We start from the raw sequence: 23,811 nt of genomic DNA on the forward strand, positions 1-23,811 counted from the left end.
TTCAGATCCTATGGATAAAAAATTAGAGGGTTACCTTAAGAAAATGTTTGTTCAACAAGGTTTTATATTACAACCCCTTGCATGCATCGCGCCGATCACGGCTGCGGCAGCATTTTGGATTGAGTCTCTGGAAGAGAACCTTAGTTCAGCTACGCTGGACGACATTACGGACAGGCTTAGAGTCCTTAAACTAGCTAATTCATTCATTTCGGAGGCCGTAGTACATTTAACCAAACTTACGGCTAAGAATTCAGGATTCGCCATTCAGGCACGTAGGGCGCTGTGGCTAAAATCCTGGTCGGCTGATGTAACTTCTAAGTCCAAATTACTTAATATACCTTTCAAGGGGCAAACTTTATTTGGGCCCGGTTTGAAAGAAATTATTGCTGACATTACAGGAGGTAAGGGCCACGCTCTACCTCAAGACAAAGCCAAAGCTAAGGCTAGACAGTCTAATTTTCGTCCCTTTCGGAATTTCAAAGCAGGAGCAGCGCCAACTTCCACTGCACCAAAACAGGGAGGAGCTGTTGCTCGTTACAGACAAGGCTGGAAGCCTAACCAGTCCTGGAACAAGGGCAAGCAGGCCAGTAAACCTGCTGCTGCCCCAAAGACAGCATGAACCGAGGGCCCCCGATCCGGGACCGGATCTAGTGGGGGGCAGACTCTCTCTCTTCGCCCAGGCTTGGGCAAGAGATGTCCAGGATCCCTGGGCGCTAGAGATCATATCTCAGGGATACCTTCTAGACTTCAATTTCTCTCCCCCAAGAGGGAGATTTCATCTGTCAAGGTTGTCAACAAACCAAATAAAGAAGGACGCGTTTCTACGCTGTGTACAAGATCTATTATTAATGGGAGTGATCCATCCGGTTCCGCGGTCGGAACAAGGACAAGGGTTTTACTCAAACCTGTTTGTGGTTCCCAAAAAAGAGGGAACTTTCAGGCCAATCTTGGATTTAAAGATCCTAAACAAATTCCTAAGAGTTCCATCGTTCAAAATGGAAACTATTCGGACAATCTTACCCATGATCCAAGAGGGTCAGTACATGACCACAGTGGATTTAAAGGATGCTTACCTTCACATACCGATTCACAAAGATCATTACCGGTATCTAAGGTTTGCCTTCTTAAACAGGCATTACCAGTTTGTAGCTCTTCCATTCGGATTGGCTACGGCTCCAAGAATCTTTACAAAGGTTCTGGGTGCCCTTCTGGCGGTACTAAGACCGCGAGGAATTTCGGTAGCTCCGTACCTAGACGACATTCTGATACAAGCTTCAAGCTTTCAAACTGCCAAGTCTCATACAGAGTTAGTTCTGGCATTTCTAAGGTCGCATGGATGGAAAGTGAACGAAAAGAAGAGTTCTCTTTTTCCTCTCACAAGAGTTCCATTCTTGGGGACTCTTATAGATTCTGTAGAAATGAAGATTTATCTGACAGAAGACAGATTAACAAAGCTTCTAAATGCATGCCGTGTCCTTCATTCCATTCAACTCCCGTCAGTAGCTCAATGCATGGAGGTGATCGGCTTAATGGTAGCAGCAATGGACATAGTTCCCTTTGCACGCCTACATCTCAGACCGCTGCAATTGTGCATGCTGAGTCAGTGGAATGGGGATTACTCAGATTTGTCCCCCACTCTGAATCTGGATCAAGAGACCAGAAACTCTCTTCTATGGTGGCTTTCTCGGCCACATCTGTCCAGGGGGATGCCGTTCAGCAGGCCGGACTGGACAATTGTAACAACAGACGCCAGCCTTCTAGGTTGGGGCGCTGTCTGGAATTCTCTGAAGGCTCAGGGACAATGGAGTCAGGAGGAAAGTCTCCTGCCAATAAACATTCTGGAATTGAGAGCAGTTCTCAATGCCCTTCTAGCTTGGCCCCAGTTAAAGACTCGGGGGTTCATCAGGTTTCAGTCGGACAACATCACGACTGTAGCTTACATCAACCATCAAGGAGGGACAAGAAGCTCCCTAGCAATGATAGAAGTATCAAAGATAATTCGCTGGGCAGAGTCTCACTCTTGCCACCTGTCAGCAATCCACATCCCGGGAGTGGAGAACTGGGAGGCGGATTTCTTGAGTCGCCAGACTCTTCATCCGGGGGAGTGGGAACTTCATCCGGAGGTCTTTGCCCAAATACTTCGACGTTGGGGCAAACCAGAGATAGATCTCATGGCGTCTCGCCAGAACGCCAAACTTCATCGCTACGGATCCAGATCCAGGGATCCGGGAGCGGTTCTGATAGATGCTTTGACAGCACCTTGGAACTTCAGGATGGCTTATGTGTTTCCACCCTTCCCACTGCTTCCTCGATTGATTGCCAAAATCAAACAGGAGAGAGCATCAGTGATTCTAATAGCGCCTGCATGGCCGCGCAGGACTTGGTATGCAGATCTAGTGGACATGTCATCCTGTCCGCCTTGGTCTCTACCTCTAAGACAGGACCTTCTGATTCAGGGTCCATTCAAACATCAAAGTCTAACTTCTCTGAAGCTGACTGCTTGGAAATTGAACGCTTGATTTTATCAAAACGTGGTTTTTCTGAGTCGGTTATTGATACCCTGATACAGGCTAGGAAGCCTGTTACCAGAAAGATTTACCATAAAATATGGCGTAAATACCTATACTGGTGTGAATCCAAAGATTACTCCTGGAGTAAGGTTAGGATTCCTAGGATATTGTCTTTTCTACAAGAAGGTTTAGAAAAGGGTTTATCGGCTAGCTCATTAAAGGGACAGATCTCAGCTCTGTCCATCTTGTTACACAGGCGTCTGTCAGAAAATTCAGACATCCAGGCCTTTTGTCAGGCTTTAGCTAGGATCAAGCCTGTGTTTAAAACTGTTGCTCCGCCATGGAGTTTAAACTTAGTTCTTAACGTTTTACAGGGTGTTCCGTTTGAACCCCTTCATTCCATTGATATAAAATTGTTATCTTGGAAAGTTCTATTTTTAATGGCTATTTCCTCGGCTCGAAGAGTCTCTGAGTTATCAGCCCTACATTGTGATTCTCCTTATCTGATCTTTCACTCAGACAAGGTAGTTCTGCGTACTAAACCTGGGTTCTTACCTAAGGTTGTCTCTAACAGGAATATCAATCAAGAGATTGTTGTTCCATCCTTGTGTCCAAATCCTTCTTCAAAGAAGGAACGTCTTCTACACAATCTGGATGTAGTTCGTGCCCTCAAGTTCTACTTGCAGGCAACTAAAGATTTTCGCCAAACTTCTTCCCTGTTTGTCGTTTATTCTGGACAGAGGAGAGGTCAAAAAGCTTCTGCTACCTCTCTCTCTTTTTGGCTTCGTAGCATAATACGTTTAGCCTATGAGACTGCTGGACAGCAGCCTCCTGAAAGAATTACAGCTCATTCCACTAGAGCTGTGGCTTCCACTTGGGCCTTTAAGAATGAGGCCTCTGTTGAACAGATTTGCAAGGCTGCAACTTGGTCTTCGCTTCATACTTTTTCCAAATTTTACAAATTTGACACTTTTGCTTCTTCGGAGGCTATTTTTGGGAGAAAGGTTCTTCAGGCAGTGGTTCCTTCTGTATAATGAGCCTGCCTATCCCTCCCGTCATCCGTGTACTTTTGCTTTGGTATTGGTATCCCAGAAGTAATGATGACCCGTGGACTGATCACACATAACAGAAGAAAACATAATTTATGCTTACCTGATAAATTCCTTTCTTCTGTTGTGTGATCAGTCCACGGCCCGCCCTGTTTTTTAAGGCAGGTACATATTTTTTAAATTATAATTCAGTCACCACTACACCCTTGGTTTCTCCTTTCTCGTCGGTCTTTGGTCGAATGACTGGAGGTGACGTAGAGGGGAGGAGCTATATAGCAACTCTGCTGGGTGAATCCTCTTGCACTTCCTGTAGGGGAGCAGATAATATCCCAGAAGTAATGATGACCCGTGGACTGATCACACAACAGAAGAAAGGAATTTATCAGGTAAGCATAAATTATGTTTTTTCCAAGAAGGGATTTCACTGTAATCGTTTCTGTATTTGAAATATATATGACCCAAAGTGACCTGCACTTTCCATTACATACCCCTTAGAAGAAATTCAGAATATCGGCTATCACAAGAATATGGCGAAAACATCGCTCACAAAGAGATTGGCCAATTCGGGACATGTGATATAGAACTGTCCGGACAAACCAGGAAACAGATTTTCACACACAAAGTATCTGGAACAACGCTCGTCATCCGATTGGTTGAATTGGAACACATGACAACGCATCCTTCGGTGGACCTGAAAGGGAACTGTACAAATTCAGGACTCGAAAGGGAACTTCCATATTATTTTCACTGTGATTGGTCAAATAATGTTCAATTTGTTTATACCGATCCGATTGGGCAAATCATTGAGATTCTGAGCAAAATAGCTTAAGCATATATATAAAAAATGCATTACTCTCAAAACACAATCGGATGGGGATAAAAATAAAAATAAAATGTTTTATTTGTGAGTCCTATTCCGGTGTTTGTCACCGGAACAGGTACATTGATTACCTGTATAAATACACCTGTAAATACTCCAAAGGCAGCACTTCCAATTGTTTTTTACTGCTCTTGAAAAAGACGATTTAGTCGTTGAAACGCGTAGAGCCAAGCTGAAAAAGAGCTTTTTAATACGTTTTAATAAATATTTGTTTGATACAACAAGTATTTTTGCTGCCTTTTTTGGAAGTATTCTAAAGTTACCAACTACCTGCAGTGCAATTTCCATTGTTTATAGATACTAAAGCACATCATGGGAAAACCAGGATATATATCCTTATGAAGAAGCTGAACTCTGAAATTTTCGGATCAAGTTTTCTTTCTTCAGTGTGCACCATAATATTGAAGACCAGCGCCTCTATTTATCTAATCCATACTGTAGAGTTAGACTTTGAGAGACGTAAGAGAGCGTTTTATTACTAACGCTTCCCTTAATACTTGGCAAGGGGTCCTTTTTTATTTGTTATACTTTCTCCTCAGATGTCCCAAGCTTTATTAGTTTCTCACTCTGTGCCTTCTGTTTCTCAACCCCCTGGGGGTATTTATTTACCTAGGGATTTTGGCGCTCAAATTAATTCTGCAGTTTCTGCGGCTTTGTCTGCTTTCCCTTCTGCGGTTAAGCATAAGAGGAAATCTAGACTTTTGTCTGCCAGTAAAGCTTCTGACCCCTCTAGGTCTGCTTTAGCCATTTCTCATTTATCTGATGAGGAAAATACTTCAGTAGCTTATAAAGGTGAAATTTCAGACTCTGACACTTTATCAGAAAAATATTCAGAATCTAATGAGGTTAATTTTAGATTTAAGCTTGAACACCTCCGGTTACTACTGAAGGAGGTTCTAGCTACTTTAGATGACTCTGAACCTTCGGTTGCTGTCAACCCCACAAAGTCTTCTAAACTGGATAGAGTTTATAATTCTCCATTTTCTGAGGAGGTTTTTCCTGTTCCAAGGAAGATGTCTGAAATTATAGCTCAGGAATAGGATAAGCCAGGGGTTCCCTTTTCCCCTTCCCCTGTTTCTAAAAAGATGTTTCCTGTTTCTGACTCTATTCGTGATTCATGGTGCACTGTGCCTAAAGTAGAAGGAGCTATTTCTACTCTTGCTAAGAGAACTACCATTCCTATAGAGGATAGTTGCTCTTTTAAGGATCCAATGGAAAAGAAGCTAGAGGCTTTTTGTTCCTTTCGCAACTTTAAGGGACAGAAGTCCTCACCTTCCTCTTTCAAACCTGACCAATTCAGGTCCACTTGGAAATCCAGTCAGCCCTTGAATAAGGGAAAACAAAACAAGTAGCCTTCCACTGTCTCTAAATCAGCATGAAGGGTCCGCCCTGGGCCAAGCTTGTATCAGGTGGGGGGCAGGCTTTCTCTTTTTCAACAGGTTTTGGATACGCACAGATCAATGGGCTGTGGACATAGTATCCCAGGGTTACAGGATAGGATTCAAGTCTTGCCCTCCAAGGGGCAGATTTCTCCTGTTAAGATTATCCTCAAACCAGGTAAAGAAAGAGGCCTTCTTAAATTACGTAAAGGACCTATCCTCCCTGGGTGTCATTGCATCAGTCCCTCTAAGGTAACAGGGTCTAGGATTCTATTCAAATCTATTTGTGGTTCCCAAAAAGGAAGGAACTTTTCGTCTAATTCTAGATCTCAAGTGTCTCAAAAAATTCCTTAGGGTTACGTCCTGAAAGATGGAACCTATTCCCTCCATTCTTCCATTGGTCCAGGAGGGTCAGTTCATGACGACCATAGACCTGAAGGACGCGTATCTACATGTTCCCATTCACAGGGGTCATCACCACTTTCTCAGATTTGCTTTTCTGGACAAGCTTCTCCAGTTTGTTGCCCTTCCATTTGGTCTGGCCACGGCTACAGAATATTCAAAACGGTTCTAGGAGTGCTAGTTGCAGTAATAGATCCCAGGGAATTGCTGTGGCGCCTTATCTAGACGACATCTTTTCAACTAGCGCAATCTCATACAGAGATGTTGTTGTCTTTTCTACGTTCCCACGGGTGGAAGCTGAATCTGGAAAAGAGTTCTCTAGTTCCATCTACAATAGTGTGTTTCCTAGGGACAATAATTTGTCCCTGTCCATGAAGATTTTCCTGACGGAGGTCAGAAAATCCAAGCTTCTTGCTTCCTGCCTTTCTCTCCTTGCTGCTTTTTGTCCACCAGTGGCTCAATGCATGGAGGTGATTGGTCTGATGGTGGCTTCCATGGACATCATTCCCTTTACTCGGTTCCATCTGCATCCGATGTAAATTTGCGTTCTTCACCAATGGAATGGAGACCATTCCGATTTATCGCAGAGGATAAATCTGGACCCCCTGACAAGAGAATCTCTCTTGTGCTGGATGTCTCTGGATCATCTGTCTCGGGGCACTTGCTTCCTGAGACCTTCCTGGGTTATTGTGTCAGGCTGGGGAGCTGTTTGGGGTTCTCTGAAGGCTATCACATCAACATCGAAAAAGGTCTCATTGTCAGGCGATAACATGACGCTAATTATCAAACGATAGACTTTGATCAACACAGTTTATGCAAGTAACAATACAATAATAAAATGCCCTATTAGACGTAACCAATCTCTCAACAATTCTACTCTTGGAAACAATTATCTTTTAACAGTATCACATACACATTATTATATAACAGACACATATATTGTAGCCACAGGACTAAGAAAATAAAAATCATTACAAATAAACAGTCATCCCTTTAACCCTTTAAGGACACAGCTTTCAGTTTGCTCAATTGTTTTATGACGGAAAAATTCCGTCATATGTCCTTAAGAGGTTAATATTGTTATAAAAAATCTCTCTATGAGATTCTAGTCGAAATCCTGGTAGAATATTTTAATCAGATAATGTTTTAATCTGTATAAGAAAGAAGAGAAGAAATCCATTATTGCTCTATGTTTTGCTTGAAAACACATTAGAGCATTTTCTCTTTGCACTTTTATGTTTCTGTGACTTTAAATTAAATAAAATAATAAAGCTTGGTTAGGATTTGACATGATAGCAATTGTCAAGCGGATCCTATTTAAGGAGTTGGAGGCCGAATGTGAAGAAGCCCTGTAGTTAAACCTAAGGTGGAGGAGTGAAACAGTGAACTTCGAGCAGCCCATATATGCACAGTGCGTCTAGATTATGTATGAGATTAAAGGGATAGTTTACAGGGCAGGCGAACCCATAATAGGATGGCATTGTGTGAGTGTCTCAGAAGGTACAATGAGTCCTGTGTCCTGTAATTGAAGGTTTTAATTATATATTGTAGATAGGCTGACCGTATTGTCGCTTTAAAAAGGGACACATATGAAAAATACATATGTCAGGGCTGTTTAAAGAAATGTTTTGTATAAGAACCCTGACATATGTATTTTCATATGTGTCTCTTTTTAAAGCGGCAATATGGTCACCCTAATCGTAGATCATTTGCTTACACTGAAACTGCTCACACATAAAAACAAAACTGCATGCACTCATTGTCTATTCACAGCAAGCCCGATCACACCGTTAAACTACATGGAGCACACTTCAGCGCTACGTAAAGCTGTTGTCTGCTTTACCTAGTGTGGGAATGCGCTACATTTAGTTCAATGGCACAATCGTGCTAGCCGTGATTAGACAGGTAGCCCATGATGCGCTATTTGAAAAAAACAGCCACGCAGAAGAGGATGGCTTTGCCCTAGAGGTAAGTATATTTTTAGGTGACATTTAAAAAAAATTAAAAGCGTTTACTGTCCCTTTAAGCTATATTAGTTATGCTTATTTAGGCTAATTAGCAAAGCTTGTCGGGTTTTGTGTTGTCTTTTTTTCTTAAAAATGTAACAAACTGAATTTAACACATTTTTTTTTTTTACCTATTGGTTCAAATATTATTTTGGACAAGAACCATCCCTAATAAATAAAATTTGAATGGTCTGAAATTTAACAAACATGGTCTAGTTATACACGTGTGAATGAAATAGCTATCTGCATTGAGATTCTGGTTGGCTATTTTGTACTTTCAAAAAAAAAAAAAATTAATATATTTATTTTTTCTTACTGACTCTGTCTCATTGCTATTTTATGTGAAACAATTTTATTTTAACTTTACCTTTCAGAAAGTGACTCAGGCAATGCGTGTGTGAAAGAGGGTATGATCTGTAGCAGCGACAAAAAGTGCAATCGTTATAAGACGCAGTATGTCTCCCACTGTAGCGAAAAAACTGCTGACAGATGTGATCAACGCAAATGCCACCGCCATCTCCGCAATTTTTTTGAAAAGGTCCCACAAGAGTTTACAAAACGACTACTCTTCTGTCCATGCCACGATAGCTACTGTGCAGACCGCAGACGCAAAACTATTGTGCCAGAGTGTTCCTTTGAGGAAAATCCGAAGCAAAACTGCCTGCAGGTGTATGATTCCTGCATCAAGGATACCATCTGCAGGTAAGTGCTGAGGGAAAGCTTTCACGCACTGATACCACTATATGAGCTAGTCACTATATCTTCATCCTGCAATGCATAATAATAAGCATCTGCTACTAACTTGATTTACAATTAGCAAAAAAACAATCAAGAGACTAGAATATGTAAACAACGCTATTTGGAAACAAAAAATATAGGCCTATATTACAAGTGGAGTGCAATTGAAAGTGCAGGGAGCATTATCTGCTCGGATGAACATATACTGTGCTGGGGATGACTCATTTTATATTAATGCTGACAAATACTCTGAGCAGACAAGTTGTTTGAGTGCAGATGCACAAGACATATGCTCAGTGCACAGCAAACGTCCTCAGTGAAAAAGCAATATATTTTACTAGTAGCCTGTTAGCTAATACACTTTTATTGCAGAAATGCTTCTATTCAAAACTTAAATGGATTTTATATATACTTCAGTTTTGAGTTTTTGTCCCTTTAATAACACGCAAACTCTCTGCTCATTAGGGAGAAATAGGAACAAGGAATCATCACAATTTTTCATTACTGCATTATTTTCTGAAGTATAATCACTGTTTTGTTCAATTGTTGTTCTAAGGTAAAATAGCAAGCTTACTTTTATAGGGTCTTCCAGACCTACTACCTCACACATGTATGTATAGTCTCCAGTGTCTAGCAAAGACGCCCTCTGATTGGCTGCGCATAGCAAATGTTTAAAGGACACTAAAGGGGCAGTGTACTGTAAAATTAGTTGCTTCTTAATGTGTTTATGAACTTATGAATTGTTCCTTTAGGTATATTTTTGTATATGAAGCATCAGCCTTAGCTAACTGAAAGCATAACCTAAGCAAATGGGCTGAACTTTCAGGTAGAGGAGACCTCACTAGCTTATACCTCTATTTGCACAAAATTCTCCTTATCTTCTTATCTATACACAGTGAGACCAATGATTAGAGAGAATTATACAGTACAATTTTTTTCTAAACCTTCTTGTTTACAAATATTTTCTGCTACAAGTACTTAAAGGGACAGTCAAGTGCAAAAAAACTTTCATGATTCAAATAGGGCATGTAATTTTAAACAATTTTCCACTTTACCTTTATCACCAATTTTGTTTTGTTCTCTTGTTATTCTTAGTTGAAAGCTAAACCTAGGAGGTTCATATGCTAATTTCTTAGACCTTGAAGGCCGCCTCTAATCTAAATGCATTTGGATAGTTTTTCACCACTAGAGGGCATTAGTTCATGTGTTTCATATAGATAACATTGAGCTCATGCACGTGAATTTACCATGGAGTCAGCTCTGTTTGTCTAAAATGCAAGTCTGTCAAAAGAACTAAAATAAGGGGGCAGAGGTAAAATGTGTATAATTATAACTGTGTTGGTTATGCAAAACTGGGGAATTGGTAATTAATGGATTATCTATCAACACAATTCTTGTGTTGACTGTCCCTTTTCAAATAAAGATACCAAGAGAATGAAGAAAATGTAATAATAGGAGTAAATTAGAAAGTTGCTTAAAATTGCATGCTCTATCTATCTGAATAACGAAAGAAAAAAATTTAGGTTCAGTGTCCCTTTAACAAATCACTTTTACTTTCTTTTTTTATTTTATTTATTATTTTTATTAAAAGGACATAATACTTATATGCTAAATCACTTGAAACTGATGCAGTATAACTGTAAAAAGCTGACAGGAAAATATCACCTGAGCATCTCTATGTAAAAAAAGGAAGATATTTTACCTCACAATTTCCTCAGCTCAGCAGAGTAAGTTCTGTGTAAACAATATAATTCAGCTGTTGCTCAGCTGCAGGTAAAACAAAAAAAAAATGAGGAAATGAACAGCAGCCAATCAGCATCAGCAGTGCTGAGGTCATGAACTCTTTTACTGTGATCTCATGATATTTCACTTAACTCTCATGAGATCTCATTGTAAACTTCCTTACACTGAATAGGGAAATAAAATAAGTGTGCATGAAAGCTTGCTCCTTCCGCTGTCCCAGGACAGACATACTTATTTGTTGCTTAGAAGTTCTTTACAAGGGGATGTGGCTACTGAGAAACTTTTGAGATAAAATATCTTCCTTTTTTACATAGAGATGCTCAGGTGATATTTTCTAGTCAGCTTTTTACAGCTATACTGCATCACTTTCAAGTGTTTAAACATTTGGGTATTATGGCCCTTTAACCAGTTTTTTTATTGACATACATATAAATGAAGATTGAATACATGCCTAGAATATTCCACATAAATATGCGGTACAAACAGTATAACGTAAACAAATAAAACGGGTATAGATATGAAAAAGAATATCATGTCATGTACTCTGAGCGTTCATGTGTCCAAATAGAAGAGTTGTATGATTAATTTGTAGTCCATAATTTCAAATTAGAGTATCCAGTGGTTAGTTATTCACAGGTCTAATGTGCTCTTTATTTATGTTATCAGGAAAGAACAAGGTACATCTACTTGCACAATTTTACAGACATTGAATCACAATACAGGACACTTTTACTTTCTTTTAATAGTTTTTAAAGAGATATGATTTAATTCATGATTCAGATAGAGCATACAATTTTCCAGTTGCCTTCTATTATCAAAATTGCTTTATTCTCTTTGAATCCTTTTTTGAAGGATCACTAATGATAGCTAGTTAAGCACACTGGGTGAGCCCATGACAAGAAGTAAATACTGAAAGTGCAGCCACCAATTAGCAGCTAGTTCCCACTATGATTTTTTTTTGCATGCTCTATCTGAATTGAAAGAAAAAAAATGTTTTCATATAACTGCATGTAATAGACACTACTATAAAGAATAAGATGCACAGATAATGATATAAAAATCCAGTATAAAACTGTTTAAAAACTTACTTAGTAGCTCTCAGTTTAGTACTGTTGATGAGGTTAGGCTGAGACACCCAGTCAAAGGGGCTGTACAATGTCCATTTAAAGGAACATTCCAGCCCAAATTGGAATCCACATGGATGCATTTCAGTTTTGAATAGAAGCATTTTCATTTCAGTTTTGAATAGAAGCTTTTCATAAAAGTTCTAGCTGTTTCAAAAGCGTATTTAAGTATGCACCGTGCACCAGCATTTTAAACACAGCACTTGGGTGCTTGCATAATCTCATCTGATAATGACTCAATTTTTTAATTGCTGACATGATACATGTCCCACTTGCACTCTGAGCAGCTGCAGTATTTAAAATGCTGGTGGACTGATAATATCTAGCTATACTTCACATGCACGTGCAGAGAAAAATGCAAACACTAAAACAGTGATAGCTTTCACTAGAAGCATTTTGCCAATACATGTATATTGCAAATATGTTTCTATTCAAATATATAATTTATCTATGTGCATTTAAATTGTGACCATAATGTCCCTTTACGTTTATATACACTCAAACTGTATGATCTGGTGAAAGCTGACCCCTCGATTACTTTTGTCTCAGTGTGCCTTGTCTTTATTGAATGTATCCCTGTTAAATGCTGAGGAATATGATGATACATACAAAGTATAACAGTAAATAGGTATGTCGTTTAGTAATATGTAATCGCTCTAGAATTTGCTTACCAGCCAGCCAATTAAAAACTGACTTACTAAATGTTCTTCCTGTAGGTCTCGCCTGGCAGATTTTCAAAAACATTGCCCTCCTTTTGACAAAACCCTTGATGGATGCCCTGCTATACAGCATAGCTTATGCTTGCAGTCCTACCTGAGGATGATTGGTAAGATCCTGCAATGTGTGTGCAATAGAGGCGCTTGTAAATTATGTAAATGATAGTACCTATTGGAAAAGGCTGAACTGAGAGAAACATGATTACAGGAACAGTAAAGTCATAATTATATGAATGAAATATATAGGGGGCGCCCTTGGGCAGAACAGGTTAATGGATAATATGATAATTGTAGTATAATATACTATAATATGATGAATACAAAGCAAAAACTCAGAGTATCAATATTACAAGGCAAAAAGCTCAAAATACAGTACCAGTTATCAAGTAACTAAATAACATAAAAATGTTCAAGTCCCGTATGTCAAAGGGAATGGGTATAGAAATGTAACCCAAAGGGAGGCAGTAATTCCTGGTCCAGGCAGCTATCTGTGGTAGGATCCATGGCCTAGATCCAAAGTTAGAAATCTGTAGAGGATATAAAGGAACAGAAGTGCCACATGGCCTAGCACTGTACAGTTGTATGCAAAAGTTTAGGCACCCCTGACAATTTCCATGATTTTCATTTATAAATAATTGAGTGTTTGGATCAGCAATTTCATTTTGATCTATCAAATAACTGAAGGACATAGTAATATTTCAGTAGTGAAATGAGGTTTATTGGATTAACAGAAAATGTGCAATATGCATCCAAACAAAATTAGACAAGTGTATAAATTTGGGCACTCTTGTCATTTTGTTGATTTGAATACCTGTAACTACCTAGCACTGATTAATTGGAACACACAATTGGTTTGGTGAGCCCATTAAGCCTTGAACTTCATAGACAGGTGCATCCAATCATGTGAAAAGGTATTTAAGGTGGCCAATTGCAAGTTGTTGTTCTCTTTGACTCTTCTCTGAAGAGTGGCAACATGGGGGCCTCAAAACAACTCTCAAATGACCGGAAAACAAAGATTGTTCAACATTATGGTTTAGGGGAAGGCTACAAAAAGCCATTTCAGAGATTTAAGCTGTCAGTGTCCACTGTGAGGAACATAGTGAGGAAATGGAAGACCATAGGCACAATTCTTGTTAAGGCCAGAAGTGGCAGGCCAAGTAAAATATCGGAGAGGCAAAAGATAGTGAAAACTGTCAAAAACAGCCCACAGACCACCTCCAAAGACCTACAACATCATCTTGCTGCAGATGGTGTCACTGTGCATCGTTCAACAATTAAGTGCATTTTGCACAAGGAGAATCTGTATTGGAGAGTAATGCAGAAGAAGCCTTTTCTGCACACACGCCACAAACAGAGTCGCTTGAGGTATGCAAACCACATTTGGACAAGCCAGCTTCATTTTGGAAGAAGGTGCTGTGGACTGATAAAACAAACATTGAGTTATTTGGTCATAACAAGGGGCGTTATGCATGGTGGCAAAAGAACACAGCGTTCCAAGACAAACACTTGCTACCCACAGGAAAATTTGGTGGACGTTCCATCATGCTGTGGGGCTGTGGGGCCAGTGCCGGTACTGGGAATCTTGTTAAAGTTGAGGGTTGCATGGATTCCACTCAATATCTGCAGATACTTGAGAATAATGTTGAGGAATCAGTCACAAAGTTGAAGTTACGCCGGGGCTGGATATTGCAACAAAACAGCGACCCTAAACACTGCTCAAAATCTAGAAAAAGGACTTTGGAACTAAGTTCCACGAAGGAATGCTATCTTAGCACTCTTTGTCCAGACTAATATTGGAGTAGGAACCGGACTAAATAAAATATAACTTTTATTAGTTACTTTAAAAGATGGGTCACAACAAACAAATTAAAATCTCTATCAGAAATTCCAGTATTACAAAAGTGTCTCTTGATTAAGTTTAATGCCGCCTTTTCAATTGTTATGTCTATGAGACACTATAATTTTAGATTTAGATCCCCACTTAATAGTGTTTGTGATTGTAGGTCCTAATCTTGTTTATGTTCTAAAATGGAATTAGAGGTATTAATATTCAATTCAATTCTCAAAGTTCTTAGCAACATATGTTGCAATCATTTTGTAAATGTACCGGCCACTAACATGGATTTACATATGTGGTATGAATTAGCAAAATTTCATGATTCTTATTTCCATCAAAAGTGATATAAATTAGCAAATATTATGCAATAAATCATGAGTAAATACACATGAATTTTGTCACATGTGTAGTAGTTGGATTTATAACATATATTACAAAAGCTTCACAAATATATACACATATATTAATGTAACAAGCATTACTAATAACGCATATATAGGGGTCAATTTAATAAATTAATATTCACAGCTATACAGCAAAAGAGGCCACGAAAATACTTTGAGCTCTAACAATAAAAACACCAAAGTGGTCATCATGATACTTTGAGTTCCTACATAAACTGTGTCAATTTAAGGAGTTAATATTCATAGCTATACAACCAAAGAGGTTACGAAAATACTTTGAGCTCCAACAATAAAGATACTAAAGTGGTCATGAAGACACTTTGAGGTGCTACACAAACTGTGACATACCAGTCAAGCGCAGTTAGTGAGAAATTGTGTATATATTTGTGAAGCTTTTGTAATATATGTTATAAATCCAACTACTACACATGTGACAAAATTCATGTGTATTTACTCATGATTTATTGCATAATATTTGCTAATTTATATCACTTTTGATGGAAATAAGAATCGTGAAATTTAGCTAATTCATACCACATATCTAAATCCATGTTAGTGGCCGGTACATTTACAAAATGATTGCAACATATGTTGCTAAGAAAAGAGAATTGAATATTAATACCTCTAATTCCCTTTTAGAACATAAACAAGATTAGGACCTACAATCACAAACACTATTAATCAGGGATCTAAATCTAAAATTATAGTGTCTCATAGACATAACAATTGAAAAGGCGGCATTAAACTTAATCAAGAGACACTTTTGTAATACTGGAATTTCTGATAGAGATTTTAATTTGTTTGTTGTGACCCATCTTTTAAAGTAACTAATAAAAGTTATATTTTATTTAGTCCAGTTCCTACTCCAATATTAGTCTGGGCAAAGAGTGCTAAGATAGCATTCCTTTGTGCAACTTAGTTCCAAAGTCCTTTTTGTATATTAAATTAATGCTAGCACCACTCCTCCATATATAAGAACACAATAAAGAAGGGGATTACATTACCCTAGTCAATTTAAAGATAGGAGGAGCTTGCCTATATAGTGCCCTTTTCTATTTTTTGTGTATAGAGACTGCTCAAAATCTACTCTGGCATTTATGCAGAGGAATAAATGCCAGACCTGAATATCATTGAAAATCTGTGGGGTGATTTGAAGCGGGCTGTCCATACTCGGCAACCATCAAACCTAACTGACCTGGAGATGTTTTGCAAGAAGGAATGGTCCAAAATACCTTCATCTAGAATCCAGACACTCATTACAGGCTATAGGAAACGTCTAGAGTTATTTTTGCTAAAGGAGGCTCTACTAAATATTGATGCAATATTTCTGTTGGGGTGCCCAAATGTATGCACCTGTCTAATTTCGTTTGGATGCATATTGCACATTTTCTGTTAATCCAATAAACCTCATTTCACTACTGCAATATTACTGTGTCCTTCAGTTGTTTGATAGAACAAAATGTAATTGCTGATCCAAACACCCAATTATTTATAAATGAAAGTTATGGAAATTGTCAGGGGTGCCTAAACTTTTGCATACAACTGTATGTACTCTTGTAAGATGGTAAATGAGAAAATTACACTCACATTTGGTGAAGCATCCCTTGTGGTGCAAAATGAGCAGGCTGGAATCTAACAGCAGTGCAGGGTACAATATCCCAGCAAAATAACTCAAAGTTTCAGGTGTGCAGCAGAGAAATAAGATGGTATAGGCAAGAAGTAAGTGTAGCAACTTACTTTATTAAAACAAATAAAAACAAGCAACGCGTTTCTCAGTCAACCGGTGAAACAGTCACAGGTTGACTGAGAAACGCGTTGCTTGTTTTTATCTCTTAGTTGTTACACTTCTTGCCATCTTATTTCTCTGCTGCACACCTGAAACTTGGTGTTTTTTTGCTGGGATATTGTACCCTGCACTGCTGGAGTTCAAGCCACACCGGAGGTCAGTCTGCTGGGTGACTGTTAGATTCCAGCCTGCTCTTTTTGCACTACAAGGGGTGCTTCACCAAATGTGAGTGTAATTTTCTCATTTACCATCTTACAATAGTACATACAGTGTTAGGCCATGTGGTGCTTCTGCTCCTTTATAAAGTCATAATTATGATTCATATACAACATGCAATTTTTAACAACTTTCCATTTTGCTTCTATTATCTAACTTGCTTCATTCTCTTGTTATCCTTTATTAAAAAGCATGCCTAGGTAGGCTCAGGAGCAGCAATGCACTACAAGGAGATAGTTGCTGATTGGTGGCTGCACATATATGCATCTTGTCATTGGATTAGTCTGTGTGTTCAGCTAGCTCCCAATAGTGCATTACTTCTTTCTTTCATGTAATTAGCAAGAGTCCATGAGCTAGTGACGTATGGGATATACATTCCTACCAGGAGGGGCAAAGTTTCCCAAACCTCAAAATGCCTATAAATACACCCCTCACCACACCCACAATTCAGTTTTACAAACTTTGCCTCCGATGGAGGTGGTGAAGTAAGTTTGTGCTAGATTCTACGTTGATATGCGCTCCGCAGCAAGTTGGAGCCCGGTTTTCCTCTCAGCGTGCAGTGAATGTCAGAGGGATGTGAGGAGAGTATTGCCTATTTGAATGCAGTGATCTCCTTCTACGGGGTCTATTTCATAGGTTCTCTGTTATCGGTCGTAGAGATTCATCTCTTACCTCCCTTTTCAGATCGACGATATACTCTTATATATACCATTACCTCTGCTGATTCTCGTTTCAGTACTGGTTTGGCTTTCTACAAACATGTAGATGAGTGTCCTGGGGTAAGTAAATCTTATTTTCTGTGACACTCTAAGCTATGGTTGGGCACTTTGTTTATAAAGTTCTAAATATATGTATTCAAACATTTATTTGCCTTGACTCAGAATGTTCAACTTTCCTTATTTTCAGACAGTCAGTTTCATATTTGGGATAATGCATTTGATTTAATCATTTTTTCTTACCTTCAAAAATTTGACTCTTCCCTGTGGGCTGTTAGGCTCGCGGGGGCTGAAAATGCTTCATTTTATTGCGTCATTCTTGGCGCTGACTTTTTTGGCGCAAAAAAATCGTTTCCGTTTCCGGCGTCATACGTGTCGCCGGAAGTTGCGTCATTTTTTGACGTTATTTTGCGCCAAAAATGTCGGCGTTCCGGATGTGGCCTCATTTTGGCGCCAAAAAGCATTTAGGCGCCAAATAATGTGGGCGTCTTATTGGCGCAAAAAATATGGGCGTCGCTTTAGTCTCCACATTATTTAAGTCTCATTTTTCATTGCTTCTGGTTGCTAGAAGCTTGTTCTTTGGCATTTTTTCCCATTCCTGAAACTGTCATTTAAGGAATTTGATCAATTTTGCTTTATATATATGTTGTTTTCTCTCTTACATATTGCAAGATGTCTCACGTTGCATCTGAGTCAGAAGATACTACAGGAAAATCGCTGTCTAGTGCTGGATCTACCAAAGCTAAGTGTATCTGCTGTAAACTTTTGGTAGCTATTCCTCCAGCTGTTGTTTGTATTGATTGTCATGACAAACTTGTTAAAGCAGATAATATTTCCTTTAGTAAAGTACCATTGCCTGTTGCAGTTCCTTCAACATCTAAGGTGCAGAATGTTCCTGATAACATAAGAGATTTTGTTTCTGAATCCATAAAGAAGGCTATGTCTGTTATTTCTCCTTCTAGTAAACGTAAAAAATCTTTTAAAACTTCTCTCCCTACAGATGAATTTTTAAATGAACATCATCATTCTGATTCTGATGACTCTTCTGGTTCAGAGGATTCTGTCTCAGAGGTTGATGCTGATAAATCTTCATATTTGTTTAAAATGGAATTTATTCGTTCTTTACTTAAAGAAGTACTAATTGCTTTAGAAATAGAGGATTCTGGTCCTCTTGATACTAATTCTAAACGTTTGGATAAGGTATTTAAAGCTCCTGTGGTTATTCCAGAAGTTTTTCCTGTTCCTAATGCTATTTCTGCAGTAATTTCCAAAGAATGGGATAAATTGGGTAATTCATTTACTCCTTCTAAACGTTTTAAGCGATTATATCCTGTGCCGTCTGACAGATTAGAATTTTGGGACAAAATCCCTAAAGTTGATGGGGCTATTTCTACCCTTTTTAAACGTACTACTATTCCTACGTCAGATGGTACTTCGTTTAAGGATCCTTTAGATAGGAAAATTGAATCCTTTCTAAGAAAAGCTTATCTGTGTTCAGGTAATCTTCTTAGACCTGCTATATCTTTGGCTGATGTTGCTGCAGCTTCAACTTTCTGGTTGGAAACTTTAGCGCAACAAGTAACACATCATGATTCTCATGATATTATTATTCTTCTACAGCATGCTAATAATTTTATCTGTGATGCCATTTTTGATATTATCAGAGTTGATGTCAGGTTTATGTCTCTAGCTATTTTAGCTAGAAGAGCTTTATGGCTTAACTTGGAATGCTGATATGGCTTCTAAATCAACTTTACTTTCCATTTCTTTCCAGGGTAACAAATTATTTGGTTCTCAGTTGGATTCCATTATTTCAACTGTTACTGGTGGGAAAGGAACTTTTTTACCACAGGATAAAAAATCTAAAGGTAAAAGCAGGGCTAATAATCGTTTTCGTTCCTTTCGTTTCAACAAAGAACAAAAGCCTGATCCTTCATCCTCAGGAGCAGTTTCAGTTTGGAAACCATCTCCAGTCTGGAATAAATCCAAGCCAGCTAGAAAGGCAAAGCCTGCTTCTAAGTCCACATGAAGGTGCGGCCCTCATTCCAGCTCAGCTGGTAGGGGGCAGGTTACGTTTTTTCAAGGAAATTTGGATCAATTCTGTTCACAATCTTTGGATTCAGAGCATTGTTTCAGAAGGGTACAGAATTGGTTTCAAGATGAGACCTCCTGCAAAGAGATTTTTTCTTTCCCGTGTCCCAGTAAATCCAGTAAAAGCTCAAGCATTTCTGAAATGTGTTTCAGATCTAGAGTTGACTGGAGTAATTATGCCAGTTCCAGTTCTGGAACAGGGGATGGGGTTTTATTCAAATCTCTTCATTGTACCAAAGAAGGAGAATTCCTTCAGACCAGTTCTGGATCTAAAAATATTGAATCGTTATGTAAGAATACCAACGTTCAAGATGGTAACTGTAAGGACTATCTTGCCTTTTGTTCAGCAAGGGAATTATATGTCCACAATAGATTTACAGGATGCATATCTGCATATTCCGATTCATCCAGATCATTATCAGTTCCTGAGATTCTCTTTTCTGGACAAGCATTACCAGTTTGTGGCTCTGCCGTTTGGCCTAGCTACAGCTCCAAGAATTTTTACAAAGGTTCTCGGTGCCCTTCTGTCTGTAATCAGAGAACAGGGTATTGTGGTATTTCCTTATTTGGACGATATCTTGGTACTTGCTCAGTCTTTACATTTAGCAGAATCTCATACGAATCGACTTGTGTTGTTTCTTCAAGATCATGGTTGGAGGATCAATTTACCAAAAAGTTCTTTGATTCCTCAGACAAGGGTAACCTTTCTGGGTTTCCAGATGGATTCAGTGTCCATGACTCTGTCTTTAACAGACAAGAGACGTCTAAAATTGATTGCAGCTTGTCGAAACCTTCAGTCACAATCATTCCCTTCGGTAGCCTTATGCATGGAAATTCTAGGTCTTATGACTGCTGCATCGGACGCGATCCCCTTTGCTCGTTTTCACATGCGACCTCTTCAGCTCTGTATGCTGAAGCAATGGTGCAAGGATTACACGAAGATATCTCAATTAATATCTTTAAAACCGGTTGTTCGACACTCTCTAACATGGTGGACAGATCACCATCGTTTAATTCAGGGGGCTTCTTTTGTGCTTCCGACCTGGACTGTAATTTCAACAGATGCAAGTCTCACAGGTTGGGGAGCTGTGTGGGGATCTCTGACGGCACAAGGAGTTTGGGAATCTCAGGAGGTGAGATTACCGATCAATATTTTGGAACTCCGTGCAATTTTCAGAGCTCTTCAGTTTTGGCCTCTTCTGAAGAGAGAATCGTTCATTTGTTTTCAGACAGACAATGTCACAACTGTGGCATACATCAATCATCAAGGAGGGACTCACAGTCCTCTGGCTATGAAAGAAGTATCTCGAATTTTGGTTTGGGCGGAATCCAGCTCCTGTCTAATCTCTGCGGTTCATATCCCAGGTATAGACAATTGGGAAGCGGATTATCTCAGTCGCCAAACGTTGCATCCGGGCGAATGGTCTCTTCACCCAGAGGTATTTCTTCAGATTGTTCAAATGTGGGAACTTCCAGAAATAGATCTGATGGCGTCCCATCTAAACAAGAAACTTCCCAGGTATCTGTCCAGATCCCGGGATCCTCAGGCGGAGGCAGTGGATGCATTATCACTTCCTTGGAAGTATCATCCTGCCTATATCTTTCCGCCTCTAGTTCTTCTTCCAAGAGTAATCTCCAAGATTCTGAAGGAATGCTCGTTTGTTCTGCTGGTAGCTCCGGCATGGCCTCACAGGTTTTGGTATGCGGATCTTGTCCGGATGGCCTCTTGCCAACCGTGGACTCTTCCGTTAAGACCAGACCTTCTGTCGCAAGGTCCTTTTTTCCATCAGGATCTGAAATCCTTAAATTTAAAGGTATGGAGATTGAACGCTTGATTCTTGGTCAAAGAGGTTTCTCTGACTCTGTGATTAATACTATGTTACAGGCTCGTAAATCTGTATCTCGAGAGATATATTATAGAGTCTGGAAGACTTATATTTCTTGGTGTCTTTCTCATCATTTTTCTTGGCATTCTTTTAGAATACCGAGAATTTTACAGTTTCTTCAGGATGGTTTAGATAAGGGTTTGTCCGCAAGTTCTTTGAAAGGACAAATCTCTGCTCTTTCTGTTCTTTTTCACAGAAAGATTGCTATTCTTCCTGATATTCATTGTTTTGTACAAGCTTTGGTTCGTATAAAACCTGTTATTAAGTCAATTTCTCCTCCTTGGAGTTTGAATTTGGTTCTGGGAGCTCTTCAAGCTCCTCCGTTTGAACCTATGCATTCTTTGGACATTAAATTACTTTCTTGGAAAGTTTTGTTCCTTTTGGCCATCTCTTCTGCCAGAAGAGTTTCTGAATTATCTGCTCTTTCTTGTGAGTCTCCTTTTCTGATTTTTCATCAGGATAAGGCGGTGTTGCGAACTTCTTTTGAATTTTTACCTAAAGTTGTGAATTCCAACAACATTAGTAGAGAAATTGTGGTTCCTTCATTATGTCCTAATCCTAAGAATTCTAAGGAGAAATCGTTGCATTCTTTGGATGTTGTTAGAGCTTTGAAATATTATGTTGAAGCTACGAAATCTTTCCGTAAGACTTCTAGTTTATTTGTTATCTTTTCCGGTTCTAGAAAAGGCCAGAAAGCTTCTGCCTTTTCTTTGGCATCTTGGTTGAAATCTTTAATTCATCTTGCCTATGTTGAGTCGGGTAAAACTCTGCCTCAAAGAATTACAGCTCATTCTACTAGGTCAGTTTCTACTTCCTGGGCGTTTAGGAATGAAGCTTCGGTTGACCAGATTTGCAAAGCAGCAACTTGGTCCTCTTTGCATACTTTTACTAAATTCTACCATTTTGATGTATTTTCTTCTTCTGAAGCAGTTTTTGGTAGAAAAGTACTTCAGGCAGCGGTTTCAGTTTGAATCTTCTGCTTATGTTTTTCATTAAACTTTATTTTTGGGTGTGGATTATTTTCAGCAGGAATTGGCTGTCTTTATTTTATCCCTCCCTCTCTAGTGACTCTTCTGTGGAAAGATCCACATCTTGGGTAGTCATTATCCCATACGTCACTAGCTCATGGACTCTTGCTAATTACATGAAAGAAAACATAATTTATGTAAGAACTTACCTGATAAATTCATTTCTTTCATATTAGCAAGAGTCCATGAGGCCCGCCCTTTTTTTGTGGTGGTTATGATTTTTGTATAAAGCACAATTATTCCAATTCCTTATTTTATATGCTTTCGCACTTTTTTATCACCCCACTTCTTGGCTATTCGTTAAACTGAATTGTGGGTGTGGTGAGGGGTGTATTTATAGGCATTTTGAGGTTTGGGAAACTTTGCCCCTCTTGGTAGGAATGTATATCCCATACGTCACTAGCTCATGGACTCTTGCTAATATGAAAGAAATGAATTTATCAGGTAAGTTCTTACATAAATTATGTTTTTTGAATTAAGCAAATGTAATATAGAAGTACAGTGGGGCAAAAAAGTATTTAGTCAGTCACCAATTGTGCAAGTTCTCCCACTTAATAAGATGAGAGAGACCTGTAATTTGCATCATAGGTATACCTCAACTATGAGAGACAAATTGTGGAAACAAATCCAGACAATCACATTGTCTGATTTGGAAAGAATTTATTTGCATATTATGGTGGAAACTAAGTATTTGGTCACCTACAAACAAGCAAGATTTCTGGCTCTCACAGACCTGTATCTTTTTCTTTAAGAGGCTCCTCTGTCCTCCACTCATTACCTGTATTAATGGCACCTGTTTTAACTTGTTATCAGTATAAAAGACACCTGTCCACAACCTCAAACAGTCACACTCCAAACTCCACTATGGTGAAGACCAAAGAGCTGTCGAAGGACACCAGAAACAAAATTGTAGACCTGCACCAGGCTGGGAAGACTGAATCTGCAATAGGCAAGCAGCTTGGTGTGAAGAAATCATCTGTGGGAGCAATAATTAGAAAATGGAAGACATACAAGACCACTGATAATCTCCCTCGATCTGGGGCTCCACGCAAGATCTCACCCTGTGGGGTCAAAATGATCACAAGAACGGTGAGCAAACATGCCAGAACCACATGGCGGGGACCTAGTGAATGACCTGCAGAGAGCTGGGACCAACATAACAAAGGCTACCATCAGTAACACACTACACCTCCAGAGACTCAGATCCTGCAGTGCCAGACGTGTCCCCCTGCTTAAGCCAGTACATTTCCGGGCCCGTCTGAAGTATGCTAGAGAGCATTTGGATGATCCAGAAGCAGAT

At 39.1% G+C, this 23,811-nt stretch overlaps 1 protein-coding gene across 3 annotated transcripts in view; it reads left to right on the forward strand.

The window, feature by feature from the left end:
- The window catches only part of GFRA3 (GDNF family receptor alpha 3), a 129,534-nt gene that overhangs the window by 77,099 nt on the left and 28,624 nt on the right, over positions 1-23,811 (forward strand). For all 3 annotated transcript variants that reach the window (XM_053717020.1, XM_053717019.1, XM_053717021.1), the window contains exons 4-5: positions 8,601-8,928; positions 12,548-12,657. In XM_053717020.1, coding sequence (XP_053572995.1) covers positions 8,601-8,928; positions 12,548-12,657 — 438 coding nt within the window. The remainder of the gene's footprint in view (positions 1-8,600; positions 8,929-12,547; positions 12,658-23,811) is intronic.

Source organism: Bombina bombina, chromosome 6, assembly GCF_027579735.1.
Source record: "Bombina bombina isolate aBomBom1 chromosome 6, aBomBom1.pri, whole genome shotgun sequence".
Classification (NCBI taxonomy): domain Eukaryota; kingdom Metazoa; phylum Chordata; class Amphibia; order Anura; family Bombinatoridae; genus Bombina; species Bombina bombina.